At 35.2% G+C, this 24,895-nt stretch overlaps 1 protein-coding gene across 5 annotated transcripts in view; it reads right to left on the bottom strand.

Annotated features, from left to right (window-relative positions):
- The window catches only part of LOC121422797 (sodium/calcium exchanger 3-like), a 58,096-nt gene that overhangs the window by 4,636 nt on the left and 28,565 nt on the right, over positions 1-24,895 (bottom strand). Inside the window, exons 4-9 of one of the 5 annotated variants that reach the window (XM_041617995.1) lie at positions 12,975-12,983; positions 10,296-10,307; positions 8,350-8,582; positions 7,643-7,824; positions 1,960-2,189; positions 1,302-1,426 (exon numbers count right to left, since the gene is read on the bottom strand). In XM_041617995.1, the coding sequence (XP_041473929.1) occupies positions 1,302-1,426; positions 1,960-2,189; positions 7,643-7,824; positions 8,350-8,582; positions 10,296-10,307; positions 12,975-12,983 (791 nt within the window). Of the gene's footprint in view, positions 1-1,301; positions 1,427-1,959; positions 2,190-7,642; positions 7,825-8,349; positions 8,583-10,295; positions 10,308-12,974; positions 12,984-15,512; positions 15,564-24,895 lie in introns of all 5 variants that reach the window. The other 4 variants (XM_041617994.1, XM_041617997.1, XM_041617996.1 and 1 more) reach the window with 4 other exon arrangements.

The following is a 24,895-nucleotide window of genomic DNA, read 5'->3' as shown; positions in this document are numbered from 1 at the left end:
TAAAATGTGTTAATCTACTATACAGGAATGCCAATTACTGTACCAGTACTCTGCAATACAAGAATACCTATAGTTCTTGTCAATCAATTTCATCCTTACCACGTTTACACACTGCCCGCTCGAGGATCAGAATCGTCTTGCGGGCCAAGAACACAGATCAGTCAATGAAAAATCTATGTCATGAAACGTGCGCTAATTGCCGGGGCAGACTTGACTTTGTGTTAACATGGAGCAAAATTGCCATGTCTGCCCCGGCTCGCAGGTCTGATCCTACTACTTTGGCGGAGCAAAATTGCCGTGTCTGCCCCAGCTCGCAGGTCTGATCCTACTACTTTGGCGGAGCAAAATTGCCATGTCTGCCCCGCAAGCCGGGGCAAGTTAATCGCGTTTACCTGCATAAAAAAGGCGAGTCTACACCGGCTCACAGATCTGCACCACGAGCCCGGGCAGCGTGTAAACACGGCAACTATGAATGTGACCTTGTCTCAAAATATAATATACATCTGTTTTGGTGAATTAGCTGGTATGGGTCAAATTTTCTGTTGTACATGTATATTTCATGTTTAATCTACTCTGAAGGAATGCCTATTCCTGCAATCTGCCATACAAGAAAACCTAGGGTGCTTGTCAGTTTCACCCTGTTATTTGGCCTTGCCTCAGAATTTAATGTATATCTGTCCTGGTGAATAAACTTATACAGGTAAAAATTTTCTGTTGTATATTTCATGTTTGTAATCTACTCTGAAGGAATGAATTCCTGTCATCTGCAATACAAGGAATACCTCAGAATTGGATGCTTGTCAATTCTATCTTGTTATGTTTGATGCATGTAATCTATATGTAATCTAGATTACCTATGACACAGGACAGTTTTTTTAAGTTAGACATGGATGTTAGAAGTTCAACACCCTCTGACCATCAAAGCATTGGGTGATTCTATTTCGTAGCTTGATGTTTCTATTAAAGAGTATGCATCTGTCTCCCCAACCTAACAACAAATGCCAGTTTGGGAATACTCCCTCCCTCCATTCCTTTTTCTCTCTCTCTCCTTCTTGGAAAAAGTTAATGTTCGTATTTTCACTCATTTCTGAGACATTATACAACACAAAAAGCAAATATTTTTAATTCAAACAATGGTGCCATATATCACATTGGGATAAAGAGACCATCCATTCAACTCACCTTCACCTTGTGAGTAGAGCATCTTCTTTTCACCTAACGCACACCTTTTTACCATCGCGCTCATGCCTATTCCCTATATGTTTAGTACTAACAATTTTAATGAAAGACACCATACATACCTTAGTCCTCCAAGAGACTTCAATCTTGCCATCGCTTCCTTGGTTCCTGATCACCGGTAGTACAGCCGATCCGATGCTCTCCTTCACGATAAAACTGGTCTTGGTGAACTCCAAAGTTCCAGGCTCTAGAATAAGAAAGTGTGAAAATAATGACAAATATATTCAGAGAAGTTTTGTTTAAATGTTGTGGTTTTCTTTCTCTCCTTCCTTGGAAGCTTCTTTAACCTGGCTCTCATTCTCTTTCTAAGTAAAACATTCTGGACATTTTAACAGTTCTTCTTTATATTGGTTGTTTTAATGTACAATTCATTCTGTGATTCAATTTCAATATGACATGAATTTTTACATTCTTTTATTTCTTTTTTATTCATCATTATTATTTTTATTATTATTTTTATTTATTCATTTTATTTTATTTTATTTTATTTTTTATTTCATTTTTTTTTTTTTTTTGGGGGGGGTCCAGATAAACGTCACTGAAACAGGGGGTCTTACAATTCAAAAATTTAGAGGGTATAACTATTTTCGAGCTTCTCCTCCCAAAAGCCTGTAATAGGGGTACGGTAAATCAATTATTTCCGCCTTAATAGGGGTATGTCTATGAATCTGGAACAAGCATGTTTATGGTTGACAATCTCAGGGGGGGATAAGATCTTACCGTCATCGTTGATGATAGTGACTTCGACAATGCTCTGAGTTCCTAGGATAGCTGTGCCCTTGGTGTCGACGTGGAGCTTGACAAAGAACGTTTCATCAGGTTCCCATTCGTAGTCATCGATGATCTCGATCTCGATGCTCTTGCTGGTTTCACCGGGTTCGAAGATAAGTTGACCCTTCTTCGCGATGTAGTCCTGTCCGGCTTCAGCAGTACCGTCAAACGTCTCAAACCTGAAGTAATAATCACAATTATACTTACAATAATATCAACTCATATTCATATTTTATCATTCAGGAGTTTCTTCTTGTATTAAGATTGTTGATGGATGTAACTGTTTATTTAATTGAAAAATAAACATATTTTGGAAGTGTACTTAGTTCTTTCAAGAAGAGACTTCTTTACTCTGCAAGAAAAACAAAGAGGATGATATAGGGTTGATACAATCGGAAGTGCATGGCAATGGTTTAGTGGGAGATGGCGCTGTTGCACTGTTAATCTGTGTACATATCTTCGAGGGCGATTATTGAAGTAAATTTTTTACATTTATAGAAGGACCAACCAAATAAGATATGATTAGGTAACTATGGACAGTAGTCTAGAAGATTCCCCTTTGAACATTTTAACATCCAAGAAAGAAATGCAACAGGATTCTTTTTATTTTTTACAGTGGTCACTTTATATCAAAAACCTTTTTTTCCTTAACACATGAAAATATTTCCAGCAAGAGTGACTGAAAATATATAAAATATATTTACATTTCAAACTAAGTTGACATAATGTTATAAGTTATAATGTCTTGTCAGTCAAACCTGCTTCAGCAACCATCTGCATAGAATGGCCACCTGTTCATAAAGACCACAATTTTGGCTTCTCTTTAATAACTTTTCCAAATGAAACATGTAGTAATGTAAAGGAACCTGTTGAAAATACCACCTGCTCAAAAGAACACTTTTCTTGTCTCCCTTGTGAGGTCTTTCTAGACAATGAATTGACGGTTGTGTGGTATGGTGGTTAGAGATAGGACTTATGATTGCAAGGTTGTGGGTTTAAGTCCCTGCTTAGCCACTATTTCCATTTTAACTAAAAGGCTTGAGAGTGATTTCTGTCATCTACAGGGCCAGCCACTATGACTGGTAACTTTAGATAAAATGTTTCCTACATAATACCAGCTTGGCATCGATGCAGTGGGACGCAGCCTTGCCGAGTTCATATGGGAGTTACCTTTTCAAAGGAAACATGTTCAACCTTTATAGAAAGGTTCAACCTGTCTATAAAGTGAATTTTCAGCATAAGTGCATTTTTTGCAGCTCATTAGAGCATACCATTCTCCAGCATAAGTGCATTTTTTAATTGCATTTCCACTAACAAATACAGAGGCAAGGGTATCCTGGTTATGGCATGGTTATGGGAACAGCAGCGTTTGGTTCTCTGATGACTGATCATGTGTGAAGGGCTAATGACAGAGTTTGATCTATTACAAGCCAAGGGGGTCTATTTCATGAAGACTTAAAACTATGGTATATTTTGAAATCATGGCAACTACCATGGTAACAGGGCTCATCAGCCAATCACAGCCAAGGTTTCTTTGTACACTTTAGTAACAACAATCAGGGCAAATTTACCATAGTTGTAAGTCTTCATGAAACCAGCCCTTGGTAGATCACTGCGTGCATGCTGAGCTCACACTATCAACACACCATGAGACTGAGCTTTCACAAGGTCAAAAATAACCTTATTTTGTTCCTTAAATTGGGAACAATCATTACTTTTCTATTCATTTACATATGTTGGAAAAAATTAATGATAAGAACAATTTTATCAAATAGATGCCAATTTACTTTTTTTTTTCCAACAGCGATTTTTTATTCATTTTTATTGGATTGCCAATTTAGAGTGTGTAATGACTTATTCACATTAAGTGGCTTTTATTCATGATCAGTACCACTTTATACTGCTCTGGAAATGGTATAAAAAATTCCAATATATTTCATTATCACTAATAAAACTTCATATTGCTAAGCATTCAGGTTAATGAGAGACTGCAAAAAAAGTTTTCCTAAAGGAGAGAATGTACCTATATATGTTAACTGGAGTTATTAGACAGGGTAATACAATGACAGTGGCAATGTTTATAAAGACAAGACTAAAGAAAAAACATCACACGTCTGGTCGATACAGGTTCTAGTTTGGGATGATTGGTTGATGATCAACCATTTCACTTTATACATATTGGGTGATTTCAAGTCCGGTGTTGGCGTTGGTGTTAGTGTTGGAATTTTGATTGCTTCCCCTAGCTCCAAAACCTATTCTGAGTTTGTAAAACTGATCCAGATCACAACTAGTGAGTGACTTTTCAGGACCATCTTCATTTTATGTCTGGTGTTATACTCATGTTAAAATTGACCTATCACCAACACCAAAAGGTTAACACTGAACTTGAAATCACCCATTGTGTATTAGTTGCCCTGTTGTATTTTATTTTTTGTAATGTATTTTTAAAACAAAGTTATTTCTTCTCGATCCTTTTCAGAATTATCTCTTCATGTTTCTACATGTATGGTGCTCTTGTTACAAGTTGTGCTTTCAGAGTTGTCACCTCCACTATTTTGTAACTCCTAGAAATGTCCTCATGTGAAGATTGCTAAGCCTTTAAAAATTAAAGTAACTGAATCAATTTTTAATCTATAACTCTATTGCACTGCTCTATTCCATGCTCCCTTGACAATCTTTCTGTATTACCTAATAAGTTGTGTAATCACTTATGTAAGAAGTTTTCCAATATAAATGCCCAATCTCATTTTCAGAATACTTACTATCCAACGGATTGCCTAGCTTCAGTGAAAATTGATCATACGTAACTTCCTTGTTTCAGCTACTTGTTTAATCAACTAGTATAATTATAATAATAATAATACTTGCTTATATAGCGTTCAGCACTTTCTTTATTATGAGTCACTAATTCTCTTGATTTATGCAGCCCCTGGCTTTAGCAGAGAAGCTTTTAAGCGCTATAACTGTAACTGTAATACAATGCAGCAAATTTGGCTAGTGAGCAGTGAACTCACAAAAGTAGGGTTTTTTAATTCATTTTACTCTGATAATAAGATGGGACTCAGATCCCCATACCACAACACCTCCACAAACAAGTCTTCACTGTTTCTTTCTGTCATGGACTGGGTCAACAAACTTTTCTGCAGAGTAGACAATATGCATGTTCATTTTGATACATTCATTTAATTACATTTTTATCAGGAAATACTTGTCTTTTCATTTGAACAAGACTTAGGAATTTTCAAGGTGGGGTTACAAACATTGCAAGATCTGATGCATCACAAGCTGTATGAGTTGTAAACGTTAAACAGGAACTACAGTATATTCACAAAAGATATGCTTTTAGTCATCTAGTCTTCCAGAACAGATTAGAAGAATCAAACTAAGTACAAGGCTTATATGCACCATCACCAAAATACAAAACTTATGGTTCTTTTTATCAAAAGCTACTTCAAGAGATTAAGGAAAGCATTTTTATGGTCCTTTGCCTTAAATCTCCCTCCCTCTCCCTCATTCTCTACTCTCATTCCTCTACTCTGCTCTTGCTTCTGATGGAAAAAAAGGTCGCAGGTATTTCATGAGCCTATCTGTATTTCAAATTCTCTTTTGCAAGAAATTGAATTGAACATGGATGGGCTATTTGTATTCCAGTCATTAGCGAAAACTTCAAGCTATGGGGTTGAGTTCTTTTGAAGAGGAGGCTTGTCTCCTTGTTTAGAATATTTTCCAACAGGAAGCGCAGTAACAATATCAAAATTGTGTGTACAGAGATCGGTTAAGACTGTCCTGGCGTTGATTTGGCAGACTTAGTACCTAATAGGGTTTATTCAGTCAGAATACGCCTCATGAATATTCATGGAACAGAATAAAGCATACTTTACGAGTCGACCAGTTCGTTTGGTGTGGTGCGATCGGTAGAAAGATGCGCTAGGAGTTCACTGCAGTCAAGGTCACTGACCCATGTTCAAGTCTCGCATTAAACGATTTGTCGAAGTTCTCTCTTTTATAAAAAAAAATGAGGCAAGACTCTGTAAAATTACAAGTCCACGATTTGTAGTCTGATTCAAAGCCTCTAAAACAGACCTGCCCCAATCGTATGGTTATGAGTCTGCCGTACAAAGTAGTAAAAGTAATAACTGCACTATACTTTGCAAATTCACACATGTGATGTATAAAAACAGCAGTGCCCTATCAAATTGCACTTAATATTGCTCTCTCCTCCAAATTTTGTCTCTGAATCCCTGTATCATTTAGGAAAAGGGGGGAGAATTCTGTACAACCGTTCCGACTTACAAACTTGAGTAGCACTCTCCAGTGGAATTCCTATTCACTTTGAACAATAGCATGAATGCAGGGATTGAGGGATGGGGTGGGGAGCACCCTGTTTGTGTTGTATTGAGCAAGAACATCTGCCAATTTTTTATTTTTTTTATTGAAGATAACGGGAGGGGGGGGGGGGGGTCATAAAGCTGTTTGTAAGTTAAGAGCGACTTTAACAATGACTGGTGAGTGGTGAACCTTCCCTACGCGCTTAACCATCGCCAATGAACATTTTGGTGCATACTTTTTACCACAAGAACGGATCACCAGTTGTTCTTAAAGTTGCTCTAAACTTACGAATAGCTTTATGAAATAGCCACCTGTATTGCAAAGTAGACGATACTCATCAATTATTAATTTCCATATCTGGGTGGAGAACAAGTGGGCAAAGTCCCCCTCATACAATGAATGAATGTATACATGTTATCACGCCAAGGAGAACGGGAAGTGGGGACTTTACAAAGACAAGTTATATGTAACAAAGAAACGTCCCCTTTTATTACAAAATAATTAGAATAGTAACAATACAGGGTATTTCTTTATAATGCACAAATCCGCCTTGTTAGGTGTTCAGGGCACTTCTATATCACCCAAGCTAAGCTGAGCTACTGATTTTGTTGCTCAAGTTTGAAAAAAAAAATTAAGAATAACCTCCTGGATATATTTCATGCTGAAGAAAACTAAGAAAGAGCTGGAATTCAAACCCAAGGCCCTCTGTTTCGAATTCCTGAGACTATTTCACTGGGCCACAATGCTCCATTTTGCTGCAGGGGAAGTTCACCCTGAAGAAAAGTTTGTTGTAAAAATAGCAGAAAATATCGGCGAAGGTTTGAGAAAAATCTATTAAAGGTTTTTAGTTATCAGAATTCAAAGATTTGGATTTGTGATGTCAGAAAAGAGCAGCTGTTCCATGTTATGTAATATAAAATGCATAAATTTCAATTTTTGAATGGTTTGTGATGACTTATTTTCATTTTCTTTTGAGAAACTGGTGTGACATGATTTGGCTATTGATATACTGAAGGTACAATAAAACCATTTTCAATTTTCAGAGAAAATTACATTTCACTGATTTTTCTTACCATACGTAGGAAAGCTGCTCGCATATGACGTCACAAATCAAATAATTAAGATTCTAATAATTTTTTTTATTCTTTGATGGATTTTTCTCAAACCTTTGGTAATATCTTATATTATTTTTCTGCTATTTTTACAATAAACTTTTTATTTGTATGAAAATTTTCCTTTGATAATAATAGTAAGGCAAGTAACAAATACCTGAAAAAGAAATTCTTTCCAACAAGATACTCACTTGACCATATGCTGTGTGCTGAGCAGACCGTATCGCTTGACAAGAATATTGACTTTCTTCTCATTCTCAAAGACCGCGCAGGAGCACGCAGCAAACTCGACCACGGAGCGGGTTCCTCCGTTTGACTTGTCAGAAGTAGGGTTGTACGACGGCACCTCCTTGTTCTTGATCTTGTGGTAAAGCTAAAACGGTTTTAGAAGAAACAAGATGTGGGGGAAAACAATATTAGTTTTAATTGTTTAATTTTTATGTTGTATCATTATTTCTCATTGTAAAGATCAGCTTTGTAATTCTTACAAATGCTCTGTTTTGTATTCCATAAATATGCATTGTCTCCCTCTGTAAATCCTATGGAGATGTTTGTCAATTACTTGCTTCATAAATTCATCTTTATTATTATTATAACTATTTACCCAATGCAACATAATCTCGAAGTAATAAATAATAATTTATAAAGATCAAAATCATGATTGTCATAATTAGAAAGACAGCAAACAATGGAAATCAAAAGCACCCCTGCCTGCTATGGGTAAATGGCTCTTCTGATACCCTCCATCTTAACCTGAAAATTTAACTCCAAAAATCATTTCCACACTTGGAGAGTAGAACTTCCTACTGTTATTTCATTTTGTAAAGGAATTTGAGCATGTTTAAATCGAAAAGCGTTACAAAATGCGAAAATGTATGAATGTAAACTCTTAACTTACTTCCAAGGTGTGTGGATCTACATGAGGGGAGACCTTCTGGCGACCAGCCATGGCACGGGAAGCGTTGATACGATACCAACCCCGGGAATGATGCTCATGCTGCTGTACTTCCAATGCCAATAGCTTGGCGATGGTAGCTTCATCCAGATCAGGGTGCTTGCCGACCTCCTTCATGAATTCGCTGACGGCTTCCTTGTCGACATGGCCAGCGGTTAGATGAGACGCCCCAGGAGCTACAGGAAGGAGAGTGAGGGGGAGAGATGGGGGTAAGTCAATGGATGATGTATACTTCTATCATCTTTCAGGCATGCCTCTTTCAAGTATGCAAAGTGGATAAATCATGAATACCTGTCCTAAAGCCCTGTTAGCTTCCAGAACTGAGGGCCAGTATTTACATGACAAAAAGACTGGCAAATAGGACAGAATTAAATTGACCTAACTTTTCTCACAGTTGATCACAAAATAATAAAGAAAGAATATCATTGGTAGTTCAATAAACAAGAAATTAATTTTTTACTATTGTATGTTCCATTAGCCAAATTAATGTTCATCCCTAAGTTCTATTTCTGAGACTTGTCAGATCATTATTGTTAATTAAATTGACAGCAATTTTTTTTCTGTCAAGAGTTAATGACTCATTAAGAACAATAATAATAAAGTACAAACAATTCCTCTTTTACGATGTGTATATAAAGAATTTCATTTTTGATTTATACTATCAAACCTCGTCTCAAAAGCATTGAACTTAAATAGTAAATGGTAAATAGATTATTTTTACATTTTTAAATCTTCAATATGGATACTATTCTAAAAATGTAATTAATAATTTTTTTTATCTATTCATGAATCCTGTGTAATAAATTGAATACATGGAAATGAATCACAATACGAGCGACAATGTGAATCTAAACATTAACTTGAAGACGGAGCAATGTAAATACTGTTGTCACATTGATGGATCAATAAATATATGGAGACAATGCCAAAAACAAAGGTTGTAACACATGTTCAGCAATGATTTCAACACATGGCACCAATGTCCCAAACAAGTAAATATCCCAGCTTAAATTGGGAACAGCTAAAATGAGGAACAACAAAAATAATGGGGCAAAATCTTCACACAGCTTTAAAAAAATATTAATTGTGGACGGAAATATGAGAATAAGCTGATTTTATGAAAATATACAAGACTGTCACTGACATTCAGAATGAAAACACCAGAAATACACCAGAAAATTTCTCACTGAAACCATTTTAAAAAATCTATGTATGTATAGATATTTTTTACATTCATTTATTCATCTATATCTATCTATCTATCTATCTATCTATCTATCTATCTATCTGAGTATCTCTTGGCAGTTCAGAGGTTGATTGCAACATCCTGCCTCTCAACTATACGCAACCATGAATACAAATATATTATTCAGAGGAGGGCCAAATATAGGTTTGAAAAATATGTATTTAAAAAAAATCTTATTGCATTTGTTGCACATCACAGGAAAGAGGCCCTCCATATTTCATGCAATGGAATAGGAAGGGAGTAATAACAAGCAAAATTATATGTATGCTTTTGGGGGGCAAAACTCGTCAAGAAATTGTAGAAGGGAAAACAAGGGTTGGCTTGGGAAGTCAGATGACAGTTTTTTAAAATACACCTTTAAGGAATAAGAACATTTAACAAAGAACAGAGGATAAAATTGAAAAATTGTACCTCAACAGAAATTAAATAATAAAAAATACTTAACACTAACTTAAAATATAAAAATAATTAAACAAAGAAAACAGGAAAAACAAGACACACATAAAAATGGAATGTATATGCTTCTGACAGCAATGTCAGTGATAAACAAATAATATTTTTTTGTGCGGGAGTGGGAAGGAACTAAGTAAGACCACCACAAATCAAGAAGTGAAAAGAACATGGAAGAGTAAGTTGTACAAACCTAATTCAACATCTTCATAGATTTAATTGGAATTCATGTAGAGTGACGAATAAAGAAGAGTGGTTTCAGTGAAAGTGAAAATGCTAAGAGTATTATTTTATATTCATAAAAGATCAATAAATGAAGGCCAGATCAGACTATGTGAGTGTGAACACGATATCAATATTTGTAATTGCTTGGTCTGTCTGTCATTTAATGTAATGCCCCAAGGGTCTAATATTCACTTTGTCTTCTTCACACTTTGCCAAATAAAAAGTTCATAATCATAAACAGCTCTTTTATTCAAACACTATTTTAGACCAAGTAAATATTAGATGAAATATGTAATGCCTTACAGGTAATAAGACAAAATCGTAAGTGGATTACTTAAATAGGAACAAGATGAACATGTTGCAAATAAACAAGGGTGGGACCATGCAGGGAAATAACAAAAAAAAATTGTAAGTATAAAGAGGGGGTAGACCAAGTAGCGATTTTATATCAATGTCTCAGAATGTGACTCGAGCCTGTGTACTATATAGATGAATCTGACCAAGGTAATCAGGTTGGTGCTGCGTTGAAGCAATATGTTTACAACCAAAAATGTTTTGATATACATTTCATCAAAAACATGTTTGCGTTATCACAGTCTTTGACAAATTACAATAGAACCTCATCTCTAACTAACAAATGCATGTGATCTGCAAAATAATTGCCAGAATTACACTAAAAACTGCTTGAATGCAAAGGCAATCACAATCATGTTAATGATGATGATGTCAGAGTCAAGCAGAATGAAATAGAACATGTACATGTAAAGTTGATCCATGTTGGGTTAACTATACAGTTCATTGTGCAACAACATAGAAAAAACAAGACGAAAATTTCAATGAGTATTATCCTTGGATCAATTTGTGTGAGAACACACCGAGTACAAATGTGTCTGAACACACCCTTCTTCACACCATGATAGCAAAAACAGAAGGAAACATATAATCAGAATTTGATGAGAATCTTTGGGTGTCATCACTGGACACACCTTCCCTCGTCGCAACACAGTGAATACGAGGTGATGTCATGGACACCTCTCCACATTTCCAGGCCACGATAATGATTACAGATGGAACACTCAAAAATGTAATTTACACTGTTCTTATCTTGAAGGGTGGTTTCTTATTTTCAGCAGGAACATTATTAAGATGAGAGCACTGCGCATAATGATGGATTTCTTGGTGATTCTCGACAGGTTGACGGTAGAGAAAGGGAAAAATTGGAAAAGAAAAATAAGGTTGGATCTTTACCATCCAAATATGGAATGGAAACAAGCAACAGGGTGGAATGGTGGGTTAGACGTGATGGTATCCATGCAGTTAATCATGATGCATCAAATCAAACCAAAATATTATTAGTAAATAATAATCTTTATAAAGAAATACAGTGAATCATTTTATACAAAAGGAAGAATGATTTTATTCATCGCTTCAGAAGTGATCACTTCATATCTATGCTAGATCTAAATTATTTCTAAATTGAAAGATAATTATCCAGATATTTTTGTTTAAATAAACATTGAATCTGAAAAATTAATGATTTCAGATCTACTATGCATGTATATGAAAATTGTGTCTAAATTCAGAGAAAATTATTCAGTTAAATGTTTTCGAATAAACACTCTTCCTGAGGAATCAATGATTTCAGATCTACTATAGATGAAAAATATTTCTAATTTGAAAGAAAATTATCCAGAAATGTTGTGAAATATACACTGTGTCTGACATTTTATTCAAAGATTTGATTTTGAAAGACAGGACTTTTTTTTCTTTTATTACTGACAAGATAGATGTAATAGGAACTAAGGTGGTTAGGTTTGTGAGTTGGCTGTTTTCTGGAATGGAATTTAACATGAGGTAATACTGGCACGCGCCTTCACAAATATCCCTATATCACATTGAGAGAAAATATGTAGAAAACGGCAAGCTTTTGAAGGAGTGTGTGGCTTCACCAAAGCTTACAGCAAACTTGCAAAATTTTGAAATGAATACTCCTCAAAAGAGAGGGAAAGTGAATGATGTTATAGACAAAGTTGCAACAATGTTTTCATTCTTTCTTGTTCAAGATAGTTTCAAAATGAAGCAATGTATTAAAAGGGAAAATACATATTTCTATACAGCAGTCAGTCCTCTTTTTCTCTTTTTTTTATAGTTCAAGTAACGGGCAATATTAGACAAGAAAGGGTTTAAGCAAGCAAGCAAGCAACACATCTTTTTAAGTCAATGAGAAAGGAAAGCAGTTTATGGCAATTCATTTCTAAAAATATCTCATTAAATTTCTGCATAAAAAAATGTATGAAATTTGTTTTGCAAGACATTGTGTCGTGGTTTTGTCATTTTTTTTTCAATTTATATTTCTCTTTTATGTTATTTTCATTCTTGTCATTTTTTAGGGTTCCAGAAATAAATAAAAAGAGTTAACCTGGGAGGATTGTAGGCAAAGCAAACAAGGCAAAGCAAACAATTTTCTGGGGTTTTTTATTCAACTTGCAAACTGCTTATCTTCTCATCACTTGTCAACAGCCATTTGTAACAAATTCTATTAGGAGAACATGATGACATTCATGTTAAACTGACCATGCCATTTTTTTCTTGCAAAGGGGTTAATAGATGAATCAAACCAATCAAGTATAAAAATAACATTATTTACCATCTTTATCTGTCGATGATGATGTAATTGGTATAGAATATGAAGATCCATGCATAATATGTGATAATGATGAAATAAAGAAATAACAAAAGGAAACCAACCCAGTTAATGAAGTAATGCTGAGAATAAGAGAAGACATTATCTCTCACACTATACTACATTTTCATGTTTAGAAATTGGTTATCAATATTGTCATCCTCATCATCATCCTCATCATCCTCATCATCACCCTCCTCCTCCTCATCATCATCATATTCATTACCATTTGTACAGCAACTTTCATTGCGATTTAATAGCATTATGTTTTTGAAAGTCTACTGCCAGTTATTGACTTCTATTCATAAACATATGAATTTGAATATAAGGTATACCAAAACATAGATCCTTTTTGCCTCTTTGGTGTTAAAAATGAGGTTAATAACTTATACATATGTATTGAAAAGAGGGAAATTAAATTTGCTATACTGGCTACATTATAGCTGCAATTTGTATCACTATATTTAGGTAAATTCCAAGACATTGAAAAAGAAAATAAACAAAAAGCTTCATAATTGTCAATGGTGTCCAATAAGACACGAAATGATATAATGCATGCTATTGTTATTTGTCGATTATAAATTTCATACATATTTTGTACATGAATACATAGTAGCTCTTTGAAATTCTTTGAAATTGCTTTGAAATTCTCGTCAACATAATTCTATTCTAAAATGCACATTTTTCATATTAGAATTTAATGCAGATGAAAATGAGTTAAGTGAAATGATTCTGACGAGTTTCTATAATTCCAAAACAAACACATGATGTACAGTATATCACTCATGAAGAAACAAATAAAAATCATCAATATTACACATCATAAAATCCTATAAACAGAAATCAGTCGTATTTATACCTTCCTTTTTGTGGAAATCAATTATTATTGCATAATTTGCAATCATAATTATGAGGCAAACATACAGATTTTAGCCAAGAACATCACTTACATTGTATATTTCATAAGCTTTGTGTAAACATAAATTTGACATTATGCATACTATCATTAAAGAAAATACATTTGTCATAAAACCAGACCCTTTGCTATATGGTTAGCTTGTAAGGCATCAAAATATAATTTGTATATTTATGCATTATCATAGAAATATGTAAAAAGGGTTGCACACAACGTACACAATGATGCAATTCTGTCAATGGGAAAGGTCATGATGAAGATGAAGAGGAGGAAAAAAATCATCTGAAATTAGTAATGGATTCATGATGAGGAACTGATGCATCAACCTAAATGAACTTTATACTGGCGATAGTCGACCAATGATGATGGTTGGAATCTGCGTATTGATGGGGTAAAGAGATGAGAGGATTAATTGGAAATGGGCAAACGTGAGAAATATAATCAAGGTATTGACGATGGTGGGTTGGATCAAGGGATGGACATTACTTTGGAACTCCATTATGAATTATGAGGACACACTGGTTGGTCAGTCACTGGAGAATTACTGGATGGTAAAATAGAGGACAATCATAATAATTAGAGACAAACATGAACTATAATATAACATCATCATGAAGAGATTTCTATATGGAAATAGCATACACCAATATATCTTAAATGATATTTCTATGAAATGTCTACAGTTCCACATAGGAACTGTGGATTTTTTGCACACACACACAAAAATCAACCCATATGCATGTATGTATTGCTGTATACTATAAATGACCTCCAATACAGGATTATATAACACAATAATTGCCGGGATAAAGCGTATATACAGTAATAAATAAATGAATAAATATCACATATATAAAAGATGCATGAGGGGTAGGTATGCCTGACGTTGCAAAAAAATTAATAGAAAATGAAATCAAATAAATTTCAATCTCATTCAGAATCACACGTTCTATATTTAAAATCTGATCTGAAACAAAATGGCCAAAGGAAAAAAAAGTTCACAATGATATAAGGTAATGCCTGTTTGCTTCGCGTCCCAATCTCCTTGTTAAATGCCAGCAAGGCAGAACTCATAAACACACAAAAAAACACAATCTTCCAGGCTATCATCTGGTGGTATGCAAGATACAGAATGATGAGAACATGTGTCTTAAATTCTGATCTCATACAATTGCTCTGGCAATTAATGCAGTGGTCAATATAAACTGAAAATGCTTAAACTGAAACCCAAGACCAAATTACAAAAAAAAAAGAACACCTGTTCTATTTTAAGCATTAAGATATCAATTCTGATTTATCAACTTTGCTTTTTTTTTTCACCTTGAAAATGTGATTATTTGTGATTTCTTCAGTCTCAATGAATAACTGTAAATATTGTGATTTGATCCGATTCTTAATAAAATCATAAATAAAAAAAACTATGCTGAGATGACTAAAATTTATAGTCTAAAATTAATGTCTTTGAAGACATTCATCGTTCTATTTAATGACACAATGTGATTTTAAAGCATATTTCACCAGTGCAAACTATGCCAGAGCAAATGTCACATGGGTGTGTGTGCGTGTGGTGTGACTTTGTGATTTACTTGCGAGTTGATACCAGTTTGTCTGACTTCCGCTGGGACCATTTCGTTTTTCTGGAGGAAACAAAAAATGGGCAAGTGATCGTCAAGAGTAGAGTGGAGGATTTTTAATGACAGAATGATATCACACTGGCATCAGTTCAGAGAAGTGCTCCGAGCATGTTATGATGACAGCCATCTCATGCCGCATAGCCCCCCAAAATATTTGAGCAATCTACAATCGTAATACACCCCCTGGAAATTATCAAGTCAAACATTATCAATTTCATCATTGAATTCAATTTCAAAACAAACCTTCATAAAATACCACAAAATACATACTCTATATTTATAATCATAAAAGCACCACATAAATTTCACCATGTACATAGCTAAAAATAAATGGCATTTATTGTTCGAAAATAGACATGAAATGAAATACTCCAAAAATTTGTTTTGCCCAATTGATCGTGGTCCCAGCAGCCGCTGTGCAGCGCCAGATCGACGAGCCACTATCCCTTTAATCGTTGAACGCCAAACAGGGTAGCAGCAACTCCCATTTTTTTTTAACGTCTTTTGGTCTGACGCGGCCGGGGTTTGAACCCCGGACCTCCCAGTTGTGAGATGGACACTCTACTAACTGAGCCAACACACCAGTATCTGAATTAATGATTTGTTGATATACATGGACAAAGGTGAAAAAAAGCTAGTTCTCCAACAGACAGAGCAGAGTTACAAGTCTCATTACCAAAAATTATTTTTAGAAAGGAGTTTTATTCATTACCGGTACCAGAATTTCAAAATAAAAATGAAAATTCTGAACTATGCCAAGGATAAGTCATTACAAAATGCTGCATTCTATTGAAAAACAGCAAATCAATCACCAAAATGTACTGCTTTGTACTTGCCTAAATTTGAGTAACATATCACCAATTTAAAATTGTCTGGAAGGGAGTCTATTTTTCTTTGGTCTTGAAAGGTTTTAATACTACAGCAATTCAAATCAATAATTCAGATGCATGGGACTAACAAAGTAATTGGCTCCTAGCTGAGTGAATACTGCTGTAATTCTGTCGTACAATGCACTTCAATCTCATTATCATTATGATGGGCCTGAGAAGTGATATGATCAAAAGATTACACTTATTTTGAGTACTGGAGTTATTGTTCGCTGTTAAAATGAATTAAATTATGAATTAGGGAAAATTTGAATGTGAATTTTCTTTTAAAAAAGTAAAGTAAACACAATAGTGATGTAAGCCAAGGTTGTTTGATTCAATGAGATGGTTTGGAAAAGAAAAAAACATGGGCTAAACTGGATAGAATTGTGTGTTTCTACTGATTATTAAAAGAGATGTTAAAATCTTTAGTATATATAGAATATTTGCAAGTTTTTCTTCTGTTGATTTGTGAGATATCACCTTCATTTTGATTTCACACAAATTTCCCCCTGAAAAAAAATAAACCAATAGTGGGAGAATCCCTTCATGGGCTAATTAATTAATTGATGTGTGTGTGTAATATTAGTATACAGTGGAACTAATAAACAACATCAAAAAGAATCAATCAAATTACCGTAAGTCATTTTGCAGTACCTAAAAAAAATTCCAATAGGCCTATCAAAATAATCATTGTAATTTGTGTAGAAGAGCTCCCCTTTAAAATTGCTTATGTCAATCAATGGAATAATCACTTGATGCATCATAGAATAGGGATGGCCTAGAATTTAGTAATCAGCAATTCTACAAAATAAACACGTATTTTTCATCTTGGTAATGTTCTCCATTCAAAGACATTTCAATATTGATGCTTGTCAAACAAGCTTGGGAAGACATAATCTGCTATTTTTAGCTAATCTAACAAGGCATCTGTACATTGCATTTGAAAAAAAAATTAAAGACTTGGAATTAGCCTATATATTTTAAAGGATACTACATGTAACTACATGTACAATACTCCATGAAAATAATTCTGATTGCAAGAAGGCTACTCAAGATTCCACGGTGAAAATTATGATGTCAATCGCCAGAGATCAGATGCTATATCGGGTGACAGCGTTATTGGACTCACTGTCAAGTTATTGCAAGAATGCCATGTTATTCCAAGGAAAGTAACTCCTCTACCTCATCTCAATAACCAGCTGTTCATAAAATGATACTAACAGGCCCCCCTCCAAACCGGGGTCATCGATAACTAAATACATTTGCAGTGGTAAGTAGTGGTATAGTCGGTGAAACAGATTTACTATTTTATTTGCATAGAGTTAAAGGTAATATTTTATATAAAAAAATTGACATAGATACAAGTTGTTGCTGACATACATGTAGATGCGAGTTATTGCAGCAAATGATTCCCCCCCCCTCCCCGACTTTCATGAATAAATGAAAATACCAAATTAAGAACCCATTCTAAACTATTGCATTACCATATGTGTCCTTGCACATCATGTAAATTGAAAACCAGGAAAATGTGATTGTCTCCTACCACAATTTGTACAATGAAAAATGCTGGTTGGTTTTTAACATCAACTAAATTTCCCATTGCCGATAACGATCATTACATTTCATTGCAGAGCGCCAACTTACACACATAAAGTAGACTGTAATTAGCATAAAAATTGGGCATTCTAACTATGTGATGATGACGATTCAATTAGCTATACATCCCAGCTGCCTGCAGCAATCAATATCAAAATACAGTCATAGGTATTGTAACACCATAATTGCAGACAGCTTCATTTTGTTGTTCTTTTATTTCTTTGTTTTTTGGGGGGTGTTTCTTCTATACACAACAGACCACCTAGTATGACTGAGTCACAAAATGAATTCAATAATTAGTTCATCACCATGGACATTGACCCTGTTCTCATTAACATCCTAAAAACAGTTTAATGCATAATGAAAAGGGTCAAAGCGGTCTTGGAAGCTATCTTCCAAACCAGCTCGGAAAACCATCTCGCAAAGTAGTTTTCAAGATCGCTTTGCCTAATTAAACTGATTTTAGCGTGAGGACACAACCGTTTTTCGGGAAGTGATCTTTGCACATTTTGAGTGCACTACTCCAAACACTGTGTATAGAATATCTGTGCTGCGGTTCGAATTCCGCATGAAACATGTCACCCCCACTGAGTGCGCTCCCATAGCAACAAGGCCACTTTACGTGAACTGGTTTTAAAAACCACTTTCGGCTGATCAAATGGGAACGCTAGCAAAGCGAACTTTCAAACTGGTTTCCTGAACCGATTTTCCGTAAATAATTTCTAGAAAGTATAATGAGAATGGTGTCTAATATTGACATGGGAATGTTAACAATTACAAGTGGGCTGATTCCTTGTTCATCTCTGGCAGGGAAAAATACACACGGGCTCAAGATGAACCCCCCCCCCCCCGAAATTCCCCTAAAAATCTTGGGAAAGAATAAAAAAGAACCTCAAAAATTCCCTCATATAGGATAATGATAAATTAAACTGTAGTACAATGCATCAAAGTTTGGTAGAAGAACTCAAAAATTATAGCCCCAGCAAAAGAAAAATACCCCATTATCATATCAGAAATCTCATTTCATTTGATTCATGAATACAGTAAGGCGGAATTTTTTTATGCTTCTCATATTAACTATTCACCAAACGAAAAAACTACATGGGGTGGGGGGCACATTTGTCCTCAATAGGCCAAATGTAGCCCTGAAAAACTATCAGTAATGATGAGTCCTTGAAATTCCAATATGGTCTAATAATGTAGTAAAATGGGGCTGTTGAACTCAAGAAGTAGCCCCAGAAAAAAAGAGATACTTTCACTACCCAAGTATTCAAAAAGATTCGAAAAATGTCCCACCAAAGATTCTATAAAACCAGATTGCTGTAACACTATCATAATATACATGGAAATCTAAATAACATAGAACTACTTGGATACACTAATATTATCGTGCCCTCAAAAGGGCAATAACAAACCATTAACTTCAATTACCAGTATCAAAATTTAAACAAGATATTTACACTTTACTTTGTGCAAGTGTGCTGGCTGTAAAGCACTGTTTGCATTCAGAGATACTTCAGGAATGTTGGGAAGGGTATCGGTATAAAGTTATGAGGCCAATATCAATACTGAAGTTAACCTCTAATCTCTGTAATTACCACAATGCTAATACTTGGAATCCCCAGTCTGAAATGGGCATTACACCTATACATATTTTTATTTTCATTCATCTTATACCCCTTTCATAAACCCAATTATGCGGCTAATAGCAGCATAATTTGGTCCTAAAATCGGAGGAGGACCAGAGTTATCCGCATTATTTTGATGCTGCTATTATCTGCATAATAGCAGCATCGGGACCAGATTTTGACTTTATGAACGCATTTCCAAATAATGCGTATAATTGCCACGGTGCGGTCATCCTTTTCTTAAACCACTGTCCAGTTGTCATGACGATAATCCGCCTTTTTCAGGACGGGCGCTCGTAAAAATAGTGCGGATTAATTTCGGATTTTGTGAACGCAATATTTATTGAATTATCCGCATTACTCTTAGGCGGCTAATTGGAGGATGGGTTTATGAAAAGGGTATTAAAGTATAGTAAAGTTCTAATGAGCGATGCTATCAATCAAAAGAAAATGTTGATATTGACAAATTACTTCTAATCATGGAGGTAGAAAGAAATGTTCTGATCAAATTTATAATCCCCCCCCCCCTTTGGGCAAAAGCCATCGATTTGCTGAAGAAAATTTTCTGTATGTCAAGCCTACAAGGATTGGCATGGAAATGTGTATTATCAGCCATATTTTTTGCTAGACTTGTCTCAAAACCCACTTGTTGGTTTAAAAGTCAATAATGGTCTGGACAAGTAGATTTGGTCTGGTAAAGACATCCAGCAAAATAGCTGGGATAATTTGCAGTTTAGCAGGCTAAACTGGTAGACTATTTATGAGCTTAAAATTTGCAAGATAGTGGGCTATAAAAGAGAGAGAAAAAAAAATATTCTGTGATTGGGCTAATTCATCAGATATAGCAGTCTAATCAGATCAGTTATAGCAGGCTAGAGCAGCTACTTTGTTCTGATGAAGACACCCCTCGTAAAGCACAAGGATATTTATAGAATGTTTATAGAATGTATCCAAACAGAATCATGTGGTCTCATTTAACACTTTGTCATTGTAGCAGCCAGAAAATCTGCTGACAGGAAATGAATGTATGACTAGAATTGGTGTTGTTAAAGAAAAAGTTAAAATAATTATTCAGCATAGAAGTTTTGATTTGCATTGATTAGCACAAAACTAGCCATAAGAGGAGCCCTAACAACTTCTGCATGGGCATGAATCCAAATATTGAGGCCAACTGACATGTGACATCATAAAAACTATTTTTGATTATTTGATCACATCTTTGGTTTAATCACACCTTCTGTTTATGGAATATTTCTCTTTTAACAGTCATTTTCTTCCTCACATTATCCAATCTAAACCAATATGCAACAAAATATATATGGCCCACCCACGTCTTAAAAAGACATTCAGGATTCTAAACTAGACAATGACCTTTTTTGTTCAAGGAATCTACTTTAATATATCGTAAACTGGACATTACCATGGTTATTTTGAATGTAACAAGATGTGGAAAGGTCATCAAAACTGAAATCAAGCGAAAAAGTGGGTACATCACAAAACCATAGCAACATTATAGAAAACTTCGAAACAACAGAGGTGTCATTTATTATCTGTGTATAATCTCTTGACCTTTCTCATAATTAATGATGACGCAGTGTGAGAGAAACAGACATGCAGACTGCAGAAGACTTCTTAACTATCTATAAAACAATTTGTTTCATATTATAGCTGGATCTAATATGGACCTTCAAGTAATTAACAGTGTCCTGAAAATAAATTATTAGCCATTCATAGGAGGGCAGGGGAAGGCAAAATGGCGGCAAATCACTTAGTAGCTTAGTAACCATTAAACAAACAGAATGGCCCGAATTCACAAAGGTGGTTTTGAAAACCCACTGTTGAGTCCACGGTTTATGCAGATTTCCTGTATAAATTACACTTAATTACCATGATTAGATACATTTTTTTATTCATGAGTCCTGTTTGAAGAGTGGACTCATGAATAAAATAGCGTATCTAACCATGGTAACAGGCGTCAATTTGGTGCACTGTAACAAAAGCGCGCATCAGCATTGCACATTTTTAATATACACGCCAGATACGAGCTAAATTAAGTGTAATTTATACAGGAAATCTGCATAAACCATGGACTCAACCGTTTTCAAATCCACCTTTGTGAATTCGGGCCATTCTGTTTCTTCAAAATTAGTTCAGGAGAGGTTTCACTAAGCATTTTCACCTACATCTGCTATAAGCTACTGAAATCCTTGCCTTTGATTGGCCAGGAGCACATTGTTCAGTCAAAATTTATCAGATGCTGCATGAAATACTGCTGAGCTGTATGTAGAATGGTCAACAATAATGCTTAATCAATGATTTAAAAAATTTGACCAGCCTATAACAGTCTATTAAAAGAAGGATTATGAATAAAGCAGTCATTGAAATGCAGGAATGGGGGAGGGAGGGGTCATTGTAATTAGCACACACAACATACATGTACATACATGTGTACTGTACATGTGCAATATAATCCTACACTAAATACACCAACTCTAAAAATAATGAAAGTACAAGTAATGAACACATTATTAGTCAAAGTGCTGTATTTATGCATAATCATCAATAATAGATTTTTTTGTGAAAATCAGCACGAAGATTAATTTAGAAAATGAATATCTAAAAGCTATTTTACACACATGGATACCATGGACCTACTAGTAGGTCCATGTGGATACCAACCGAGAAGTTCTTTCTTTTAAAACTAGAACGGCTAAACTAACTTGTGCTCACCCACCCACACAACATCCCCCATTCTAAAAAGTTTGGTATAAGATAACCTCAAGATCCTGATCTGACCTCCTGGAGAGGATTGAAAGAGTGCAAGGTTGCCATGGAAACACCACAAAGAAGGAAAGTAAAGATTTCCTGATCCTGATCGGGTTTCTATGTTATTCCTAATCATGCGGTGTGATCATCCTCAATGACAAGTTCACTGAACCACTGAACAGTTGGTATCAAGCCTATACAGGTATACACATACATGTACAGTTGTGTCATCGGGGGGGGGGGGGGGGGGGGGCGACTTCCATTGACGAGTGGATACCATGCGCGACCATGGGGTCTTGAAAAGCACCCTTAACATGTACATTCCATAATCTGAAAATGCACCCCTTAACAAGTATTGGAAACAATACGATTCTCTTGGCAAATATTCCCTGAAATGAACCCCTATTAAACAAGTAGAGGAATATTTTATTGTTATATCACGGGTCCTTCGGTCGTCGGTTTTATCTTTACTTTACACATCATTTGGTTTAGTACGACCCCACCTTCTACTCCTCGCGCAAATCGGACTCTAAACACGTAGTGTTGTGCAAAAAGGACATCTTTCATAAATCATTTTAATTTTGTTTTAACATCCTGCAAATTTGACCCTAAACACGTAACTTTCCTAGTGAAATAGATACCCTTTTTTCATTATTTTTGTGTTTTTGACACCCTTTCTTGAAAAAGACATCCTTTTTACGTGTTTTTTTAGTTGTGCATGGTATCCACTCGTCAATGTAAGTGGCCCCTGAGAGTTGTGTACAGTTGTGCTCTACAGGTCCTGAACCCCACCACAAAATACACTCCTCATGCTGAGTGTTGAATGTAGACAACAAAATTACAATGTTCAGTGAGCCCCGAGAAACAAACTTTATCAAATGAAATATCACCTGACTTCACAATTAAATATCTAAAAAAAAATAATGTTGTTTAGGCATGGCACTCTAAAAAGTTGTTCAAACTTAAAAAAAAATTATTTAAACTCTTTTTAAATTGTTTGAAATACAAGCTTAAATTAACAAATTGTTTAAAACTTAAAACAACTTTTACATAACTTTAAACATTAGTTTTTAGAAACAACATAATAAAAAAATGAACAGCGTCTTTAGTCTATTGTCAGTGTGAGGCATTACCGACTCCTATATTTTCAATCTATACCAATGTGCAAATCGTGCACTTCACTGTTTTGTGAAAATGAAGAAAACTGGAAAATCCCATAGCTCTCTTCTTTCACCCCACTCTTTCTTTTGATGACATTTTTAGTGTTTAACTTGTTTTAAAGAATGTCAATTTCAAATACAGCAAGCGAGGGAATCTGTGCCATTAAGCTCTTTCTTCCAACTTCAAAAGCTAAGTGAAAATATTAAGTTTTTTACAACATCATTAAACTGAATTATGGTTGACAAGTTTCTCAAGAAGTACCAATAATTTTTTTTGTATTTTTTTAAAGAAAAAAAAATATTCTAGGTTATTACTGATGCAAGATTGTTAGAAACTGTCATCTACACTGTGCAGGCATGTTTTCATTGCATATCCACATTGTGCTCAACTCAATCCAGGGACAGAAAAGGGTACTTGGCAGGATCAACACTTTGAATGCTGCTGAAGATGCCCACCTCAAGCCATAGAGCTGTTAATAGCTCCATGCTCAAGCTAAAGTAATACTAGTTGTGCTTTATTTCCTCTGGAAAAAGGGCAACTATTGATGTTATTATCATATTATCATATTATCATCATTATCAATATCATTACAATTATTATCATCATTATTACAATTATTATTATCATTATTATTATCATCATCATCACCATCATCACCATCATCTTTATCACCACCACCACCACCATCATCATCATCAATAGCAGTAGAATGTAAGTAATTTATCAATTCAGAGAAGCAACTAATACCGTGTTTACACATTGACTCGGCTCGGGTGTTGAACCCGCGAGCCGGGTTGAACACTGCGAAAGGGGATCAGAGATCGCGTTTATACGTACATATAAAAAGGCAAGTTCAACACGGCTCGCGGATCTCGAACGGAGGAAGAATTATGACGTCGCAAATTAAACGCGGGAAATTCACCGCCAGAATCGAATCTTGTCCGTGCGAACAACAACAGTGCCAAAAGTGAAAGCGCGCGCAGTGACCTGGTCAAGAGAATTCGACACGGCTTTCTGTTTACACACGAAAAAATTGCCGAGTCTGACTCAGCTCGCGGGTTGAAACCTATGATTTTGGCGGATCAAAAAAGCCGTGTTCGACACGGCTCGCGGATCACACTGATCGCGTTTACACAGCATAAAATTGCCGTGTTGAGCACGGCTCGCGTGTCGAACCCCGAGCCGTGTCACTGTATAAACACGGTATTAGGGAATTCATGAGTCATTTGCAACTTAAATTATGAATATATTTGATCACCCTGAGCGAATGCCAGGCCAACTAGAAGCTTTAGAGCAGTATTAGAGAAATCTGTGG

The sequence above is a fragment of the Lytechinus variegatus genome, chromosome 10 (assembly GCF_018143015.1).
Source record: "Lytechinus variegatus isolate NC3 chromosome 10, Lvar_3.0, whole genome shotgun sequence".
Classification (NCBI taxonomy): domain Eukaryota; kingdom Metazoa; phylum Echinodermata; class Echinoidea; order Temnopleuroida; family Toxopneustidae; genus Lytechinus; species Lytechinus variegatus.
Note: the sequence above shows the minus strand (reverse complement) of the source record. Positions and strands in the feature narration are given on the sequence as shown.